Below are 21,069 nucleotides of genomic sequence, written 5' to 3' on the forward strand. Positions count from 1 at the left end.
GTGATCTCTAGACCAGGAATGCTTTTGTTAAATAAGCACACCAGACCGGTAAATGGCCGGTAAATTTTAGTCTACAATGGCTAATATGTATGACCAGATGTTAAATCCCTGTGGAGCACAAAAAGATTTTAAACAGAACACCCTTCGAAAAGCACGGTCGGTTACTGAGTCATTAACATTGATCCCACGGATTAATGGACATGGATCTGATGAGGATATATGTGCTTCCTATGTCTAATCATCTCATGTGTAATAATATCTGCTCTGCATCAGAGGGGGTGAGAATCTCTGGCTTAAAATGATGTAATTCTGTTGCTTTTATTAAGGTGTAAGTTGGGTTCAAATCATTTTTCTTTGTCATTCCATAAAAATTCCCATGTCATTAGCAGCATACATACTAGAAGAAATGAAAGTTACTGCTTTCTTTCCGGAGTTGCTTAATTTGCACATTTGCTTTAGCGTTGATGCAACAAATGAAGCATTACTTCCCGTGAGAAGATATTTTTATTTTATTCCCAGTTGTCACATAACACATGCAAAATATTACTACATCTTCACCTGGGATGCTTCAAATTGCGAAGGAAATAAAACATGCACAAGACTTCTCGTGGTGATTCTGTTCCTACTCATACCTTTAGAAATTTTAAATAAGAATTTGAAAACACATTCAACACATACATGGTACAAAACATATAGTAACTACTGTAAAGAAAATTCTGTTTTTTATTGCCAGAATGTGAAAGAAGTTTGTACAAACTTATGAACTGATTATATCATTTGACAATCTTATGCTGCAGTGTTTCCTGATAATCAAACTAGACAGGATCTAAAGGAAAATATGACACTTCTAAAACATTCTAACCAACTTGTATTTTCATAACCATTAACTGTTTGCTTGTGGTTTTGACAGAAGCTATACATCTAGTGTCTTAAGTTAACTGTCCGATGTGTCAGCTCTGCTTTAGCCTAATCCACAGGCTGTTTGGGTTTTTAAAAAAATCCATAACATGCAACATTACTCCGAGAACCTGCCTTTAGTCGTAGTATCATCCTTCCCTCTGGAAACGAGTTGGTGTCTTTTTTTATATACGTGTTGCTCGTGTGGCTGTTTATTTCGATGGGTGAAATCTCACTGGTGTTTTATTGTCCTTCCCCGGTGAGAATGCCACTTTATTAAAAGTCTTTTAAAAGTTTCTGATACCTTCTTTAAATTGTATTCTTTATAATTTGTCTCTCAATTTCTAAGGCTTCTTCTAAAGGTTTATTTTTGTGAAAGTCTCTAACAGCTGTGGTGAGAAGGTTTGGAAGGATTTTGGATGTATTGTTGAAGAAATCACCCAAAGTCTTGTTCCAGTGTTTGCTTTAATGGGGTGTTTATTGATATTCCGGTATACAGCTTAGAGACACAGACAGTGGGTCTGTGCAACACGTTGTAAGGTTGATGAGATCGCGATATCTGGCAGACAGATGACAGCAACAACAGGGTGATGAAATCAAGGAGTCAAAACACTCGAGGGTAGGAAACTGTCTCCACTGCAGTGTTAGAAACAGGATAGGTTGCAGGTTAGTAGATGATGTAGAGAAGTAGTCACATTACATTTTTCTGTGCTGAAATTCAGTAATCACATTACAGTTACTGAAATTACTTATTTAATTTCCATTAGTCTTTCAACTACTTGTATGATGTGTGGATAACAAAAAGAGGTGCCCTTTCCCTGCATCGTTGTGCTCCTGTCAGTGAACTTAATTCCCGTGGCGGGAGAGAGCATCTGCAGAATTTCACTAGTAAAAATATGAACATGACTTTCAGTTATATTAAAGAAAAGGACAAAAACATGATGGCAACATGCAAATTACACAAAGGCCAGAGACAAGTCTGCATTGCTGCTAACATGACATCAACTTTTTCCAAGCATCTGCAAAGACAATGTGCTAACACTAAGCTAGCAGCAAAGAACCTGAAGCTGAGTGCATGCTGAGTTCATTCAAGCAGCCAAAGGTTGATTTTCAGCAGGTAACAAACACAGTGATCAGCAGGTGAGCTTGTAGCTTTGTAGCCTCAGTTTCTACCTGCAGCTGTTTTTTAAATTTGTTTTGTGCATGTGTGGCAGACTTAAGCTGTTTAGTGTGATGATTTGATAATCAGACAAGATGAGGTGCGAATTCCAACACCATAACTATTCATTATTTGAACCTTTATTGTCATATGAATTGAGTCTGTATAGACCAAAAAATAGCTAACTGGCGCCTAGCTAAGCTCTAGGCGGGACAGAAACCCTAAACCAAAGTCTGATGAGCACCTCTTCAGTAAAACAACATCTGTGATTGTTCTTCTTGGGAACAGGCATTGCAAAATCAGTACACTGATTAGAATAAAACCTCTGAAACAAAATATAAGACGTAATAGGCTGTAACTGTATCTTGCCTGTTCACAATGCTACACGAATGACCAGTGTAGACCTACGGCATTTTATCTTTCAGTCTGTGCATAGATTCAATAGATAACTCCAGCATGGTCCCCCTATCTTAACATGCCATTGTTGGAAGCACATGAAGAAACTAAACACAGCCTAGCCCTAAAACGACATCAGCTGGTTGTAGAGGCCACAATCTAAGCTGTGTAAAGATTCAATAGAGTACAAATGAAGCTTAAACCATCCTATCCTCTGTGTTGCGCTCAGTGGTTTTCCCCTCTTGATGATTGCCTACCAGCTTTGCTCAACCATGTGGTCTGACAATACAACAGGATAAATGGAATATCAATGAAATTTGGAGGTGATTGGTATAAAGCATGCATGGTGTGATGTAAGAGGGTGTTGCAGGCAAAGCAGTGAATCAGTGAGTTTTATTTTCTGTATCGATGGCATTTCATTTTTTGAGTTCAGTCAGCCATGCCCATCTGATTATCTCAGGCTCAAAAAAAGTGTATTTTCTTTTTCAGAAATGATGTCAGTGTATGTTATCTTTTTAACTAAATGACTTTTTTTCTAAAATGTTGTTATCTGATTATGAGTATTAAAAATTGTGATGTAGTTTAGACAGTCTGAAGTCTACATTGAACTAGGCCATTATTGGCTGTCTGCGTTTAACAGACAGTGTGCACATGGCCTGCCTAATCTTGTTTTGTGTTCGGTACAGTCCGCCCGACAATGCCGAACAGTCTTTTTACATGTGGTAGATATTTTTGTTTTTTGTATCAGACAACTGGCACAAAAACAGTGGAGACCTCAGTCCTTACACCAGGAAAGAAAAAAATCAAAACAAAAACCAACAAAAAGAAATCAAAACAAACCAAAGGTGTTCCACGTTCAGATTTTTGGAGACGTCTGAGTGAGGTGAGGAGCACTGGGACCCTTTTACTCAACAAACAGATGTGTCCACTTGTGTTGTGATGGAGGACAGAAGAAAAGGATTTGGGACGCATGAAAAAATTTTTTTTGCTGAGAGTGATTTGAAATGTAAGACCTCACAATTCACAGCAGGAATGTGTTACTAGTTTGACTTTGTTTTTCTTCTGACTTTAAGTTAAGAATTGTGGGAATTAAAAGCTTTTTTTTTTTTTTTTTAAATGTGTTTGTTTTTTAAAAAAAACATTTGTTTTTGTTTTTTCCAGAGGTCAGACTTTTAAGCTCAGATTTCTTATGATAAAAATGTCCTCAAATGTAACTGCTTTTTCCCCCCCAATGTCACATTAATGATTTTCCATATCCTTATATTTCTCCCACAGTTGTACCTAACTTTATGCAGCCAGACTTGCTTTTAACATCTCTTTTGACATTCTGATGATTAAAAACAGAAACAAATTATATATGAGAGACTGCCCATAACGCAGCGCTTTGGTGCACCCTATCCAGCACTGTTGGCTTTTGGCTGTGACTACAAGCTGCGGAATTGACAGAAGGTAATCCCCGCCATGTGAGGCCTCGACCCCGGTTTGGAGGCGGGGTGTGATTCATTCAAATCTGCCAGTGCTATAAAAAGAGGGGAAGTTGCAAGTAACCCAACTTCAACCCACAAGATCGTGGCATAACGCTAGACAAATCGGGTTGTTATTAGAGGTGATAATGAATACTTTTAAAACTATTAAAAATGCAATAGTTTGTTTAGTCCTGTTGCCTCGTTTTTTGGTGGCAGCTGTCATGTTTTGGCTGCTTGACTTTTTATGCATAAGAAAAAGAGTGTTCTTCAGGATGAAGGAGCAGGAGGGCGATGCCATTGATCCTCCTCTGTGCATATCGGACTCCAATCGGCTCTTCAGCCTTGAGTCCCTTAAGGCAGTCTGGCACGGACACAAGCTGGACTTCCTGAAAGCAGCGCGTCTTGGACAGGTAGCGCCCAACACCGAAGTTGTCCAGCTGGAGGATCAGCGGCGCAGCCGAATCCTCGACTACGCACAGGACAAGAGACCGCTTATCCTCAACTTTGGCAGCTGCACCTGACCACCGTTCATGGCACGTCTGAAGGCTTTCCAGGAGGTTGTGAGGGAGAATGCAGACATAGCAGACTCTTTAGTTGTATACATCGAGGAAGCACACCCCTCCGACGGCTGGATGAGCACCGACGCGCCATATCAGATCCCCAAACACCGGTGTCTGGAGGACAGGCTGAACGCTGCGCAGCTGATGCACCTGGAAGTGCCCGGCTGCCTGGTCGTGGTTGACAGCATGGAAAACTCCTCCAACGCGGCATACGGAGCCTATTTTGACAGACTTTATATCCTGCAGGAGGGAAAGATAGTTTACCAGGGTGGCAGAGGACCTGAGGGGTATCGGATCTCAGAGCTCAGAGACTGGCTGAATCGATATAGAGACGGGCTGGAAAGATCCAATAACCAAGTTATACACGTGTAGATTAATTTTCACACTTTTAGAGCTGCTACTTAAAAATAAAACAACATATGCTGCATTTTTTCAGTATTGTAACTACCCTTAGATAGATTTTCATTAATGGTTTAAGTGTATTTATTTTTTCATAAGGGACTGAATTAAAGAAAGGTGCTGTATAGGGTGTCCTCCTTCCTTTAATACTGGACATCTATACATCCTCTTAGGACCCACCTACAAAAGGTTAGTTTGTTTGGACTTTGGTGCCGAACACATGCACTTTGTATATGTCTGTATACGTTCTCTTTTCTCCGCGTGGAAATGCGCCTCTATGATTTTTTTTCCCCCCACTCGGGACTTAGAGATGTGCGCATCACTTTGCTCACCAGTATTGTTATGAAGTTCGGTTTTTAAATGGGATAAATCCAGAGAACCGATATTGATGTTTTCCATACTAGTGAGCAGAGTGAAGATGGTTCTCTCTGCCTTGCGTGGCGCAAAAAGACTTTGTAAATGTTCCGTTTTATGGATGGTATTTTATTGTATCCAATAAATTCTTTGGTTTACTCCTTCTGTCGGGCCTTTTTGTTTATTTATTTGTTGTAAGCACAATACTTAAAGTGGACAAGTTAAATTATTGGTGCCTGCATGCAAGCCAGGGTTATGGCATGCGCGCGCACGCGTGTGTGTGTGGCTTTATATTTTGTTTTTACAATGAAGCATGCGTGTACAGATTTAACTGCCATTCGGTCTCGTGGAAGTGAAAGACGATTGCTTATATGAAAGATGTTTTAGTTTAAAGCTTTCTCAAGAGCATAACGGTAATTTTGTTTTAATTGAATCAATTTAAATATTTTTTTCTCTAAAATCAGCCATCTGCTGCAAACAAGTTTTGTCTTTGCAAAAAGGGTGAAATATTGCATCTGTAATTAGTGGTCAACCACTTAAACTATATAGTTGGTTATGGTGGGATGGCTCTAGGAAAAGAAGAGAGAGAGAAAAAAAATCCATTGTTCTCCACACCCCCACCTTCCTAAACCTTTGACCTCTTACAATTAAATGAGGATCATCAGAGTTTATCCTGTTATGCTAAGTGATACTTCCACCTGCAAGGGTCTAAACACACTAATGTTTTCAGGGTTAGCAAACCAATCCCACAGCAGAACACAGTGAATGCAGAGTCCTTCAAAACGTCAGACGTCTGCAGCTAATACTGAATATCAATGCCGTGCCATCACCCGGTCTAAAAACATGCATAATGATTTGTAATGATCTAATGTAATTTAATTCAGCCGTGCAGCGTAAAAAGTATAAAATTGAAGAAAGAGCACTTCCAATGCTTCAGACACAGGTCACGACGCAGTGAAGACACAACAGTGGGCAATGGCTTGGACACGGATGACTCAGGAAACCAGATAATAACTCTGACACAGCCCTTATATGGAGCAACATCTTGTCAGATGATTTGGTTCCCTGTGTGGCTATTATTCATAGTCAGCTGTGGGATATAGAGTCCTTACCTCCAGCAAGGAGGCAAAGTCACAACCAGGGCATAAATCACTGTAAACACAACACAACAAGCTTTTAGAAATTTAAATGTATTGACGACACAAGGATGCTCTTTGTTGTCAAAGTGGGTATTTTTTTTTCCTTTGTCAGGAAACGGTTCTTACGAATCACGGCTTTGAAATGAATCAGACTTTGCTCTAAATATCACTTGGTCTGTGAGATAAGTGGGTGGAGTTGATGGAAACGAAAGGAGGCTTTTGTTATGGTTCAGGAAAACTACATCGCTCTGATTTCTCTTATATCCAACACACGACAGTAAAACAGATAATGCCCTTGCAGTTTAAAGTATCTGGCCACCAGGCCTTTTTCAGTGTCTGTGGTCCCAGGATTAGACACTCAGCTTCTGCAGCCAATTGACGCACTCACCCCACATTAGTCCCCCATAATAATGAAATGTACTAAAAAAAATGTTGTTGAACATCAGAAGAGCATAAATATTGCACAGATAAAACGGAACCCACCTTGGTTGACCTGGCAATAGTTTATAGCAGACATCATTTTGTTTTAGGAACTCACAAGCCCAAAACATTTGGCGCCAGAGTAACAGAGAGGAGAATTAAGTCCAGCACCGTTAAAGAACATGTTGCTGGTCTGACTACAGGGGCTTACCAGTGACCCGACTTTACGGCTCATCTGGAACACATTTAACACACAAACACACAGTATTTATGCGGAGCTGACAGCTGACAGAGGGGTACCTGCCTGAGTGAAATATAACTTTCAGTGTATCCAGTGTGCACCCCTGAAAAGAGACCCCAACTGGAATGCTTTAGATTTGGATTCTTTCCATGTGTGATTTTCCATGGATGTTGAGTCTCATCTCTCTGCGGAGAGGCAGACGGGAACAAAGGGTTAAGGGTCTCAGGCTGAAGGGTGAGATTTAACTTTTGCTGCTCTGTTTTGTTTTATGACTTGAAGGGAGCAGAATGGGTCTGCTGAGGTGTTTTTTCTGCTTCCCTGGTCAGCTTTGAAGGTGAGGGCCCCTCTCTCCCCAGGGTCATAACTCCACAAATGAATGTCTGGTGGTGGGGAGCCAGGGGGGCCTCAGCACACACAAAAAGGTTTCAGGGAAACTAGCGTGTTACTACTTAACCATCTTTTAAACCATCTAGTTTATAACGGTAAAAAAGAAATCCAAATTCTGAAGTGAAACACACAAATAGAGGCACTATTTGGAAATAAGAAGTGTTGCATTATTAACATATGAACTCGTTTTGTGTTTTTGCAGTACAGATGCTAAAAGATATTTTGATTTGCTGTTTAAGGATAGGTTTTGTGTGTGTGTGTGTGTGTGTGTGTGTGTGTGTGTGTGTGTGTGTGTGTGTGTGTGTGTGTGTGTTTGTGTGCGCGTGTGTGTGTGTGTGTGTGTGTGTGTCAGATCAGGGATATGCAGGAACACAGCAGGAGTCCCTGAAACATTTTCCAATGAAGCTCAGTCAGCAGTGAAAAATGGCTGGATGTAACTGGGAAAAAACACTGATTGTCACCCCAATGGTGAACTGAAATGGCCTGGCAGCAAAGTGGAAAATGATCTGTTATGTGGGACAGGCAGCACTCACCCCCGAGTCTTGTGATGGCTTGCATTATTGTGCAGAAGAAGAGCAGCAGAATGGAAGCTGGAAAACATCACCTGCATATTTTTACAATCTTACCATGTATGCAGTTTCCATACATTACAAATATATATTATATATAGGAAATATTAAAATACTAATCAAGCAAAACATTTAAAAAATAATGGTTTTGTATAGATTTAAATGATATAGTGGCAGCTGTCTTGTTTCCAGATGTATAAAAACTGTGTATAACTTATAATTAACCGATGAAAGCAAAATGCAGCGTTCTCAGTGCATTGAAATGCTGCAATCGGTGTCCAGCTTGTGGCTATAGCCTTTCCTCTTTCTTCTTTTAGATGGATGACACCCTGTGGCCATACTTGGTGACTGCATAGCTTTTTTTTAGAGCTGCATCAGACTGAAGCACAGTGAGTGGAACACAGCTGAACTCTTATTTTGATGTCGGAGAGCCTTAATGGAAAACACACACTTTCGATTCAAGAAAACAGAAAGCCTCCGACTATATTGTTAAAGAAACGTCAGTCCTACTTGAAGAACTGACGATGTGTTTATTATTCTGATATTGCAATGAACAACGCTTTAATTGAATGTTTAGTGCTGGATTCTTTAGATGTTATAATAAAGTTCTATGTGATGAGCTTTTAATGTGCAAAGGAAATTTGCCATGTCTCGGGCCCACGACGGCAGGTAGAGGAAACTGTTTTAAATATTTAGATGTTAAAGCGTGTGCACAATTATTCTCCACTATACAAGTGTTTTCACTTACGCACCTATTTTGGCCTTTTCTGGGGACAATTTAGGAATGTAGAAGTGCTCGATAAACATCTGCACACTCCCTGCTCTTGGTTTTGTTGCACCTGTCAAATTCACAATTTCTCCTCACCTACAAAATCATGAGTAGTCGGGCCTCGTCATATCTTAATGACCTCATTGTTAGCATGTTATACTTAGTTATGCTGCAGTAAGCTTAGGTTTCTGTGCCTTCCCATCATGCAAAGCCTTTCTTTTTTCACTCTTCTTGTATTTATACATCACTATTGTTCAATCTCCCCCCACCCTTAGTCAGTAGCTGGTTCTGCTGGAGGTTTCTTCCTGTTAAAAATCAGTTTTTTCTTCCCACTGCCACAAAGTGCTTGCTCTAAGGAGTAGTCTGATTCTTGATTATTCTAATATTATAGGGTCTTTATTTTATAATATAAATCTCCTTGATGAGTCTTGTTGTAAATGTATGTTATATGAATAAAACTGGATTGAATTGCAGACATTAGATTAGGAAAACTACATCTGGTTATACGCTGTTTATAGTTTTATATACACTGTTTATAGTTTACAGTCTGAAATGTACACACGGTGGATCAAACAGCAAGTTTGAGAGGTTGTAACTTGGAAAGGGTTGTGAACATAACAAGCTTCTAGTCACTACAATCACTTCAGCCTGGCACTTTCCTGCCATCTGTTCTGCTTCTATTCTTTAAAATGGTAATAAATGCAAATTGAGAGTTACACTATTATATCAAAATTAAGTCAAAATGAACTCGACATGAAACAAGAGTGGCAGGATCTACTACTCTACTACTAACTATTGAGAACAGTAGTGTTTTATCATTCTCATTGGCACACAGTTTGAAGAAACTGTCATTTCACCTTAACCTAACCGGGCACATAAACACACAATTTGACTGAAACAATTTGAAACAGTCTTTGTCCTGTTTACTGTCCTTCGCTACAGTCTCCAACATACACTGCACTTGCTATCTTTTCCAGCCATGGTTGATAGTATAAAAAATAGCAAACACATGATTGAATCCAAAGATCTAACAGAGAAACAATGTATCATAAAAAAGAACTTATAAAAACATCTTTATTACTATTTGTAGAACATTTTAGGCTTTTACGAGGGGTTGACCTGCCAGATTTGACATGGCTGTCTGGAATGGTGCTGTAGAGGAGTAATGTATAACTGTACCAGAAGATGGAGACACAGACTGTTATCTGAAACCTTTACAGCCAGTGGAGGAGTGTGGACACAGCCTTTATTATCACTCTGCTGAGAACCATCAAGACGGCCTTGGGGAGAAATTTACGAAGGAAATCAGAGCAGGAGAGCAGATGTTTGCATGATTTTTAGAACAGGTGGTGGTGGTGGTGGTGCACTCACAGCATGTGTATCGGTTGGACTTTGCACTGTTAAACAGCTGATGCACTGTATGAGCCTTGGGGAGGATCTGATCTTGTCTCCAATTGTGTCTGTTGTGTGAAGAAAACAGCAGCTAAAAGCAATAAAATCAGGACCAATGACCGACTAAGGTGGAGATCAAATCAAATACAAGACTAAAGTCACCTTTGTGTACAACCATGTGACACTGCAAGCATTTTAGTTAGGTGGACACATTGTGACATATTTTATTAAAAGCGATAGACAACCAAACGTTTTCAAAGTACAACAGTGAATTATCTCAGAATAATACAAGTCCTAAATGACTGTAATTGCAACCTCCCGCTAGATAAACCACTTGTACATCATTATATTTTACTTATGCATGTCAGAAAATGAAATGTAGATAACCAGCCAATTAGAGAGTTATGATAAAGAATAAGGAGGCTGAAGGGGACTTACTGAGAAAGAGACAGAATCTCCAACCTTGAAATCCCAGCAATCCTCATATCAGGAGTTAATGGATTTAATGCTTTACACACAATACTATTCAAATCTGTCTGCATATTTCCTGTGTAACAGACATGTATTTTCCATATTTTGACACATATTAGGTTTTCATGGCAATCACGCTTCCTCCATTCAGAGTGGGTGGCCACCTCATGCATGAAGCAAACTAATAACACTTAAACAGGTGTTGCAGTATCAATTTCAGGGCTCACTGATGCATATTAACACCGACAGTAAGAAGCACTAGTGGAAAATCTTATAAAAGCTCAATGGAACACGAGTTTTAGAACAATCAGGGATTAATCATTGATATAAATAGGTGAAAACGAGTTAGCAAAACAAATAATGTCATTATATCAGACTCGACATCTATACTTACCTTTCAAATCAACGTCTGATATGATACAGTGGGTAGCAGCTGTGTGGTATATGAAAAAGTAAATTACCCTTTTAGACATCTGAAATACATTTATTACATTAAAAACAACCTTTTCTGTAGAGTTCATCCCTGCAGGATTTGCACAGCTGTTTGGGTGGCATGTAACACGATCTATAGCCACGTGTTATTTGCGCTGAAAACACTCACAATATGTATTTTTGCATTTATAAAGAAACTGGAAATTCACAACATGCTGTATGAAGAAGGTTTGGGCTACAATAAACGATGACGTCTTATTTGCTTATCTTTGAAATGAGAGATTGCAGCTCTGATGGTGCTCATTAAAGTACAAACTAAAAGTCAGTAGCTCAGTCACTTTGTACTGACTATTGTGAATTCAAATATATTTTTCATTTTCTTAATTAACCCCACTTCCTAATTAGATCAACTCATGAAAAATAAGTAAAATAAAAAGAGGCCACGCAATGACATATTTTTAACAACATGCTATGTGAGAGAACATGTTTCACATAATTATACATTTTAATGGTAATTTTGGATTAAAAATACATTTACAAACCAGCGTCATGTATATCCATTTGGTCCAGCAGACTTTACATTCAAACATGTACCGGGATAGCCCACCAGCTCTCGCTTATACACACTTTAAACACAACTGCACGACAGTCATAGCTTTTTAATCGCTGCTATTTTTACACATTCACATTCGACTTCTTCCAGGGGGAGTGTGGGTGAGGACGAGATGATTTTATCAGATGGAGGTGTAGTGCCTCCCAAAGCTGGTGAGTCTAATCTTCTCCGGCAGGATGATGTTTACCGAGTGTTCCGCCTCTTCCTGGCTCGTGCTGCCAGCTTCTCTCAGCAGGTGCTCCCTTTGCTGCCGGACAAGCTGGCTGTACTTGGCATTCGCCAGCCACGTCTCACAGCGGCCAAAAAACACAATGCCTGTAGTGCCCAAGATGACCAGGCAGGTGAGCAGTGCTAGCAAGCTGAAGCAGACAAGCTGACCATGCGTAACAAGGACACCGGACGAGTGAACCGTCTCCTTCAGGGTGATCTTGAGCAGATCTCTCTCAGGTGGTCTAAGCAATTTGTGGAAGGCATGAGCGGGGAGGGAGTAGTGCTGTGGAGTCAGAGCAAACACTCTGTCCACAGGCTTGGCAGCAACCGGCTTGGATCTGTTTCTTGGTCTGTGCTGCAGGGAGCATGTGGGACCTGTAAACCATTTCTGGCAAATGCACCGGAAGGTTCCATCAGGTTGACCGACACAGGTGCCCTCGTTGGCACAGGGCCGCCCGGCGCAGGGAGAGAGGCTGGTGGTGTCATTACAAGTGAAACCAGTGAAGCCGTGTGGACAGACACATGTGAAAGTCAGGCCATGGTTTGTACAGTTGCCACCGCTGAGGCAAGGGTTAGGCTGGCAGCTGTCAATGCCGATCTCACAGAAGTCTCCGGAAAATCCAGGGGGACATAAGCAGGAAGAAAAGGCTGCTGAGCCCTCGGCATCCATACATGTGCCTCCGTTCTGGCAAGGAGAGCTGGAGGACAGGACATAAGGGACATAAAGGAAAACAGAGTGTCCTGTGATTTACATAAATTTAGAGCAGTACAGTGCATGCTTTAGCCTGTGGTTATAAAACAGCAATAAGCAGGGGGAAATTGGTTTAATCATACGTGTTGATTTCAAGGTAGAGATGTTAATGGCAAATTTACAGGAATAATAAAGGAATCAATATTCCTCAACAGGGGAGAAAATTCCTCTAATCTTAAAGCTACAAAAAAATCTCACTGAATTAGCAGAAATATGAGTTATCATAAAGCTGGAATAAACATTTGTTGTACACACATGGTTGTCCTTTCATTTAAGGAAAAAAATAGGCAACTTTAGTTGATTATTAGTGTTACTTTACTGGGCATCAGGCTGTAAGACAATAATATGAAGGTAGTTTTTGTACTAGCCTGTTAACATTGCAAAGCTGGGCATTTGAGTTTAGTTCAAGTAAAGTATAATTAACAATGAGCAAAATTAGTGTTAAACGCAACAGCTCCTTCCGACAAACATGAAATTCAAAGTAAGAAAACTGCTGTTGTCTGCTGTGTTGCGCTTTATGTGTTAACTACATTTCTAAATAACAATACAGTTCCTTATCAAACATTTCCTTGCTTCCGTCCTGCTCTGTCGTGCACAATTGCACAACAATTGCCTGACCTCAGTTTGTGCAGGATGAAAATGATAGAGTTGATCACAGCATTTCCAGATATGCACATTTCTGTGGATTTAAGACAAATATGGCAGATAAATACAGAGGTAATGTAACTAGTAGTCAAGCTAATTACTTTCTAGAGAGTAGGAAAGTTTTATAACTTGTTTTTGAAGAAATGAGAAATGTATAATACATTACTTTTTTTGAGTAATGACTCTAACACTGTGATGAATATGAACAGCTACTAGCAATTATTTATTTATTAATCTGGGGATTATACTCATGATTATTTTCTTGTTCTTCAGGAAAATAAAAGGGCAAAGATGAGGCTGTATTGATAAATACCCAATACACCTTATGAAACTGCTTATTTTGACCAAGCTCCTGTCTTTTTACAAAAACACATAGTTTATTAGACAATTTAGACAAAAAAGCACCAGACCTTCACAAACGAAAGGCTGAAACTGAGAAACAACTGCAAAATTACTGAATGAATCAAAGTCAAAACTTGTAATTGCTACTGCACGTAATGCTTATTAATACTGTGATATTGATTTCGGTCATTTCTCTCAGCACTAATGGCTTATTTTGTGCAAATTAAAAATCTGTACGAGTAGCATGATGACGCCTCAGCGCTGCATCTGCTAATCTTCTCGCAGCCGTATAAGCAGCAGATCTGATCGATGTAACCATGCTTCACAAAGTGCATGATGAGAACCTGGGATAAAAAGTAATCAATATCTGTAGGAGTATTTCATGTAATTACACAAGTCTCTAACACTGTGCCTCAGTGAGTCAAAAGAATAATAGCGCCATACTTTTTTAGAAGCCTCTGGTGCCTCGCAGAGGAGCTGATTAATGAAACCTCGTGCAGGGTTTCTAATTGAGATTAATTCCCCCAGAATACAAGTCAAGGTTCAGTTGTCTCACTGTTGGAACTGGGATTAAATGATTATTTTTTAACCAGAAACAAAGCCAAAAAAATAATCCTGGATATGAGGGTGACAGGAGATGAATGAGTGTTAAGGATCGAACATGCAATTTCCATCTATATCCCTGCAATCTTGTGTTTTGTCTGTATCTCCCTGTGCCCTCTGTGTCTTTATTTTATCTTGCTCCTCATCCCTCAAACCAGTCACTGCAGATGGCTGTCGCTCCCTCAGCCTGATTTTGAAGGTCTCTTGCAGTAAAAAGCGAGTTCTTCCTTCCCTCTGTCACCAAGTGCTTGCTCATAGGGAACTGCCTTACTGTGGGTGTTTCTAATACTGGAGGGTATTAGAACCTAACAACAAAAATGCCTGCAGTCAATGTTATTGTGAAATGGTGTTATATACTGGATTGAATTTATGTGTTTTAATGTGCAGACAGATATAAATAGCATCAATTAACACAGCATTATTAACCACTGAGAGAAGTCCAAGCAATGCACTTAGCTGTATGACATAAGATGTGGAGATGGATTTGCTGCTGAGGGCAGCACAGTGATGCCTCCCAACCTGCGAGGAGCTTATCCAAGGCTGGATTGGATAAGCGATTAAGAAAATGAATGGATGGGTAATTATTTTTGAAAATAAGAGGAGAGTTGACAATTCTCTATCGATGTTATGTAGGCTATTGAATTTTAGGTGTATTTCAAGTCAACAACAAGGCTGTCTGACAGAGGAAAATACATGCTGTGGTTCAGAGTGTGGAGGGCTGTGTCAGACAGCTGAATCCCCAGAGAGTCTTTTATATTCATTTGACAGGCAGGAGGAAGATTCCTTCAGGGACCAATTCTGTCTGTAATCCATCTGTGTGCACGCACGGGATGCAAGGCTCTTTTTTGTTGTAGACATTATCTCAAATGTCCAGGCAGGGTTTGTGTTTAAAAGCATCACCTACCATTGAACGGCTGACCAAATTAATACTCAAATGTTGCTCATAAGCCAGGAAAAGTGGAACATTTTTAGGAATGTGACTCTAACGGCTTAAGTAGTGGTAAAAGCAAATAGATGTGATTAACCTGAGAAACTTATCTCTAAGTTCAAATTTAAGTTTTGTGTTAACATGGCAGGGCTCTTTGCAGCCTATTTTCCAATCAGAAGTTGCTGGGTAGACTAGTATGAATCTTATATATCAATAATATTGGATATTACATTAAAAATGACAAAACTCTGATTGACTTTGAGAGTCGGTTTACAACAGTTATTTAATATACTATTTTTTCAGGTAATGAGGCCCCCGACAGACATGAGTAGATGCTCTAAAATTTTCCTGGCGATGCTCTCCCAGGGCTTCGGTACAGCCAGCTGTCATGAAAGCAGTCACGGATTTCATCATTATGCAAATGATTTCCAGCCTGTGCATTTTCGTGCACACCTGTTGTCCAACTGATTTTGGAGAACCACTGATATCTCTATGGTAGATGCCTGCTTTGCTGCTGTTATCTTTTTGACCCCCGCCTCTTCGCTTTGTATATTGACATTCAACTCCACCTAAATCTAAAAGTCAACTCGCAATCAGCTGGGAGCCACGCGTGAGCTCTGTTGTGCCTGGACTAACAGTGAGACAACACACACTCACAGACAGTGAAATAAATCGAAATGAAAGCTCAGACTTAAGAGATTAATGAATCAGATCAGTTGTTTTATTTTAAATTTATGGTGCTGAAGAGCGCACAACAAAGGATCAAAATGTAACTGTCCAAATATTTAGGCTTTTGGAACAATCATATCAACGAGTGATGACCCTTGTGCTATGGTAATATGATATTTATGAACGATCTGCCAAAGGCCTTGAAATTCATCTTTGATACAGACGGATGTTAAGTGCGCATCAGTTGTGTTCTCCAGCTGCCAAAGGACGAGCGGATTACTGGTCACATTCTGAGTGATGGAGTATCTGAAATGTGACAAGCGATTATGGTGTATTTGATCTTGAAAGTTTGACTTTAAAGGATGAAGCCTCTGAAGTGGGATGCAGCTTATGATGCTGCCCTGGTACACACAGTCAGCTACTATAGGGAGGAGCACAATAAACATAGCTGCAGGGCTACAAATTTACTGAAATTCTTTCTTTATACATCCGAGCTGTCTTGGATTTGACATGAAGGGAAATTGTTTGCCCAAAGCCATATTTTGTGTTTGTTTTGGCTAAGTGAGCCTCATCATATTACACATTGCAGTGTTTTACAATTGCTGGATGAAAGTAAAGTGTGATTCCATCATGCAATAAAACAACAAAGATCAGATGAGTACAAAGCATGGTATGAATGTGACACTGGGGTCTTTGGCTGCAGTTTACTTCATGGCTGACCGTGTTAGCGACCAACACAGTTTAAAGTTAGTGGACAAGGAGATTTGATAATAAAGATGGGCATAGCATCTAGAGCTTAAACTTAAGCCAACACAATATGCATTATCTCTAATCTTCAAAAGGGCCAGTTGCTCTGATTGGAAGAAGTGCTCTGATAGCATATAAGTCAAGGACTGACTTTATTCATGGCCCTGAGTAAATACTTTTCTTATGGATTCATAGTGTTAATCAATATTTTCAAGTGTTATTTAGTCCAGCATAAACTTTAAGTTGTACATTATGTTCCCATTTAAAGTGGAACTGATGATAAATCAGTGCAAGCTTTAGTCTGTGGCTCTCTTTTGATTGACAAGTCATTTAATGTATGAGTGTGCAGTTTGTTCCACCTCTTGCTTGGTTTCAAAAAAACAAGCTGGCAATAACCAAAAGCTCAAGGCAAGGCTTCAAAAAGGTTATGATGATCTATTATATACAGCCAGTGTTTGCAAATAAGCCACTTTTTGTCACGGTTCCTGAGTTTTGGATTAGGGCTTTTAAGTTTGGGGATTTTTAGGTTTCTCTATTTTTCCTTTCTGTTTTCCCAGTCATGTCCCCGTGTCTCTCTGGTCCCTCAGTGTTTTGTCTCCATTGTTGTCTGGTTTCCCTGTTTGTTCTGTCAAGTTAGTCCCGGTCTCTCTGTTTATCACTTCCTGTTTTATCTTGACAGTCCTTCATCTCATCCGCGTCATGTTTTGCATCTCCCATCTCGTCAGTTAGATTCTATTCAGCTGTGTTCCCCCAGGTGTTTCCACTCTGCCTTAATTCCTTATTCTGCATATATTGTCTGCATCTCCCTCTATTCGTTGTCACTGCCTCCCTCATGGTGTGTGACTCGTTGTCTGCCTGTGTAGCCTCAAGTCAGTTTATTCCTGCTTAGCTCAGTTTGTGTTTTTTGTTTCTTTTGCCCTTTTGTCAGCGTTAAAACGAAGCTGTGATTTTGAGTTACGACAATCTGCTGAGTCCTGCATCTAGAGCCACACTCTGTTCACTACACACCCGTTCCCATGACACTTCTGACAGATATAAAAATACTGGCAGCCGCCGGTGCTACCCCTCAGGCTCCTACTAGATGCACCTGTGGTATGAATTTGAAAATCCTACGTCGCCTCGTTCTAGAGTTGACATGTTCACCTACCCAGCCAGTGTTGTGATATTAATATCCCATCACCCTTTTACAGCTGAGGAGGTAAAAAGGTGTGACTGTTATGTTATGTTTACGATTTGTTGCTCTATTGTATAATATTGTACATTGTATAGTATAGTCTGAGGGCTGATATACCTACCTGCACGTATACTAAATAGCAATAGAGCAATTAGGAAAAAATAACCATAAAATATCTGAGGGACCATAGGGGATAAGACTGAAAATAAGTATTCCCCTGCTTATGAACTCAAATAAAAGATTTTTGTACCCATTTGTAAGACAAAGTCCTCTCCTCAGGTGGCAGTTTTCTCCAGAGAAGCCAGGGGGGCAGACACACAGGTATCGTCCCTCTCCGGTCTCTATGCAAGTGGCATTAATAGCACAAGGCCTGGATGAACACAAGCGAATATCTGTGGTAAAAAGAGAAAGGAAAAAAAATACTAATAAGCATGCTGTTTTTAGATCTTGTGGGTTCTCTCTCTCTCCCTGTGTCTCTGTGGCTGATTTTTCCTCTCGTCTTTGTTTCCACTCTCACACTACACTCCCCACCACAGCATCTTGTCACCAAGAACAAAACTGAGAACATAACCAACTGCGTTATACAGGCAAGTGGCTCATATGCTCCAATGGAATAAAAGATGCACTATGCGTGCTGATAAAGAGGTCACACTGAGCTGGAAGCCAGAAAAAAATTCTTCTTCTTCTTCTTCTTCTTCTTCTTCTTCTTCTTCTTCTTCTTCTTCTTCTTCTTCTTCTTCTTCTTCCTTTGTTTCTTCCTTTGTTTCTTCCTTTGTTTCTTCCTTTGTTTCTTCCTTTGCTCCAGGGTCTCCAAGTCCTTTTGTGTAATAATGGCCACTATAGATACTATGATTATAATCAAAATCCTTAAAATAAAATAGGGCATCTAATTAAATGTTAATGTGACTTTAACAATAACATTTTCATCGGGGTATTTTCATAAATTAATAATGCATGCGTTATTCAATGGCACAAGTGGAGGGGAAGGTAGTTTATCATGAGGATGTTGGCAGTTTTATTAGGGGTTTCAGCTTTCCTTGTTGGCAGATTTCCATAGTCAGATTATTTATGCTCTGACTATGCTCTTGGGAAAAATACAGTTAACTATATTATAGAGACCAGTCTGATCTCTGTGGACCCATGTATCCCTAGAGCTCTGTGACTCACCCTGACCTCTGGTATATCAGTATTGGGGGCAGATTGAGATAGGAGTGCCTGGGGAGCCTAATGACACTTACCTTGGTCACACAGGCTGCCCACCCAGCCCTCCTCGCAGATACACTGCCATGCCTTCTCACATGTGCCGTGCAGACAGCCAGGGAAGGGCACACAGTGGTCACAGTTGTCTCCTTGCCACCCTGGTTTGCACCTGAATGAGGTTAAATGAAGGCATTAAATCTGAACTATTAATACACCACCCAATGAGCTTCGCAGTCCTGCTCTTGGTCTGATATTATCTGCATGTTTTTACAATTAAAGTGACATCAAATGCTGTGATTTACGATTGATGTATTTGGTTAATCTTTCTAAATACCCACAGCAACAGGGTACAATCATTTTGGCTAAAGAGTAGATTCAGAAGGTTTTGCCAGAAACAAAAACATGAGGAAACCTTTTAAATTATCTGTCAGGATAACAATGCTTTTTACTGTTTAAACAAAGAACAGACTTGGCAGCTGACTTACACATAATACAAGCGCCAAAAAAGAGATTCACTTGGCTGGATTGTTATTGTATTTCTCCAAAAGCCATTTGCTTCTCCTGAGGTAAAATAGAATCTACACAGAAATCTGAGGTCTGTTCAGTACCTGCACTTCCCTGGCTTCTCACAAAACCCATTTTCTGTGCTGCACCCTGCGCTGCATTCCCAACCTTTGAGAAAGGAAGAAAGGGACATCAGCATGTTGGCATCACAAAATAAAAAAAAATAAAAAAACACACACGAGAGATTCACAACAATCAAATATTAATCCCTGGTACTTCTATTTCCACGCACGGAGAAAAAGAGTTGGGGTTGTTTCTTTTTTCTTTTTTCATGAACTGACTCAAATCTCTTTGTGTCGCTGTCAGCTGTCTCGGCCGACTGATCGAAATCTAAGATTACCTTTGACGATGCTTGTCACGGAGAGAATTAAGACCACCACTGTGAGATGCATCGTAATTTCGAGGAAGACCCCTTTTGTCCTGCAAAATACAAAGCAGCTGATATAAAGAGCTCTCGCTTCGTGGAGAAGCGACATCTTCCATCTAGAAAAAGGACACTAGTTAAAAGTTGATTTTTGAAAAAAGAAAACCACATTAAGATTCGTTCACAATTAAGAGGATCCTACACAAAAAGATCTACATAGCGCTTTAGATTTTTAGTTTTAAAAATATATCTGTACGAGATTTTTTTTTAAATACACTGAGCTTGACTTTAAATATAAATATAAATGCATATGCATATATATATTTGGGGGTGATTTACTGTTTTCCTGTTTATTTTTGGAAACTGACGCACCTGAACCGTATGCGTCTTCTCCCAAAGGTATCCATTACGCACGAGCACGCAGAAAATGAGAAAAGACATTCATTTAAACACAATCTTCATCTTTTTTTTTTAAATAAAAAAAAAAAACAACCTCTGACTTAAATGAACTGCCTTACCTATGTCGCCCAGTCGTTCTGCTCCCAAGTGACTTCGACCATATTTCACTGGTTTGCTTTTTTCTGCTTTCTTTCCTTTAATCCAAGCAACCTGCTAATGAAAGTGATACCACAGGTGTACTCGTGGTCTGGCTGCCGAAGGTGGACCTGAAGGTTTTGACGGGACTGCTGCATCGTGCAGCGTCCCAGTGCTGCACGCTCCTCCCACCTTCTGAGGGAGAATGCGTGCACCAATCTGACCCCGTGGGAGAGAAGTGCAATAGTTGTACAGTAGTCACATTAGCTGGCTGACTTTAGTTTGCAAATGCATAACTTTATGTCAAGCGATGAATGAGGTCTCTGCGATTCATTTAAAACAAAGGAAGAAAACAAGAAAGAAAACAAACGAACCGATGTCTACGGATTTCTTGTTTGGGGTTTTTTTTCACGCAATAATAAATTATTCAATGGTGATGGAGACACATGATTCTTGTACACATGATTCTTCATCTTTATTTTTGGAAATTGGACACACCTGAAGTATATACGTCTTCTCTCAAAGGTATCCATTACGCACGAGCCCCACAGACAAGGAGAAAATGATAACAGTTAAGGCTTAGGTACATAACTAGATCGTGTATTTGAAATATTAAAAGTAAGGGTATATCTGAAATGTCCAATTTTGGTGTTAATTATTATTTTTATTATAGT

At 39.9% G+C, this 21,069-nt stretch overlaps 2 protein-coding genes across 3 annotated transcripts; one reads left to right on the forward strand and one right to left on the reverse strand.

Moving 5' to 3' along the window:
• The first annotated feature begins 4,018 nt into the window (after nucleotides 1-4,018).
• Nucleotides 4,019-5,396, forward strand: dio3a (iodothyronine deiodinase 3a). Its single transcript, XM_063500068.1, has one exon. It carries the CDS (start codon nucleotides 4,065-4,067, stop codon nucleotides 4,848-4,850), a length of 786 nt encoding a protein of 261 aa, XP_063356138.1. The 5' UTR covers nucleotides 4,019-4,064; the 3' UTR covers nucleotides 4,851-5,396.
• Nucleotides 5,397-10,359: 4,963 nt separating this feature from the next.
• LOC134645248 (protein delta homolog 1) lies at nucleotides 10,360-20,554 on the reverse strand. 2 transcript variants are annotated; one of them, XM_063498621.1, is made up of 7 exons: nucleotides 20,380-20,554; nucleotides 20,234-20,248; nucleotides 19,838-19,917; nucleotides 19,542-19,605; nucleotides 18,972-19,102; nucleotides 17,984-18,125; nucleotides 10,360-12,572 (listed from the first exon to the last, which is right to left on the reverse strand). In XM_063498621.1, exons 3-7 carry the CDS (start codon nucleotides 19,887-19,889, stop codon nucleotides 11,786-11,788), a joined length of 1,176 nt encoding a protein of 391 aa, XP_063354691.1. In that variant the 5' UTR covers nucleotides 19,890-19,917; nucleotides 20,234-20,248; nucleotides 20,380-20,554; the 3' UTR covers nucleotides 10,360-11,785. The 2 variants fall into 2 exon arrangements, with proteins under 2 accessions (XP_063354691.1, XP_063354693.1); XM_063498623.1 differs by having other exon boundaries at nucleotides 20,234-20,251.
• Nucleotides 20,555-21,069: the final 515 nt, after the last annotated feature.

The sequence above is a fragment of the Pelmatolapia mariae genome, linkage group LG16_19 (assembly GCF_036321145.2).
Source record: "Pelmatolapia mariae isolate MD_Pm_ZW linkage group LG16_19, Pm_UMD_F_2, whole genome shotgun sequence".
In the NCBI taxonomy this organism is placed as follows: domain Eukaryota; kingdom Metazoa; phylum Chordata; class Actinopteri; order Cichliformes; family Cichlidae; genus Pelmatolapia; species Pelmatolapia mariae.

Bases quoted from the DNA above. Each gene is read 5' to 3' on its own strand.
- LOC134645248 (XM_063498621.1), bottom strand. From the start codon at position 19,889: ATGCATCTCACAGTGGTGGTCTTAATTCTCTCCGTGACAAGCATCGTC. The intron at 19,606-19,837 runs GTAATCTTAGAT...CCTTTCTCAAAG, and splicing joins CGTGACAAGCATCGTCAAAG to GTTGGGAATGCAGCGCAGGG. The intron at 12,573-17,983 runs GTACAAAAATCT...CCTGTCCTCCAG, and splicing joins GGACTTTGTCTTACAAATGG to CTCTCCTTGCCAGAACGGAG.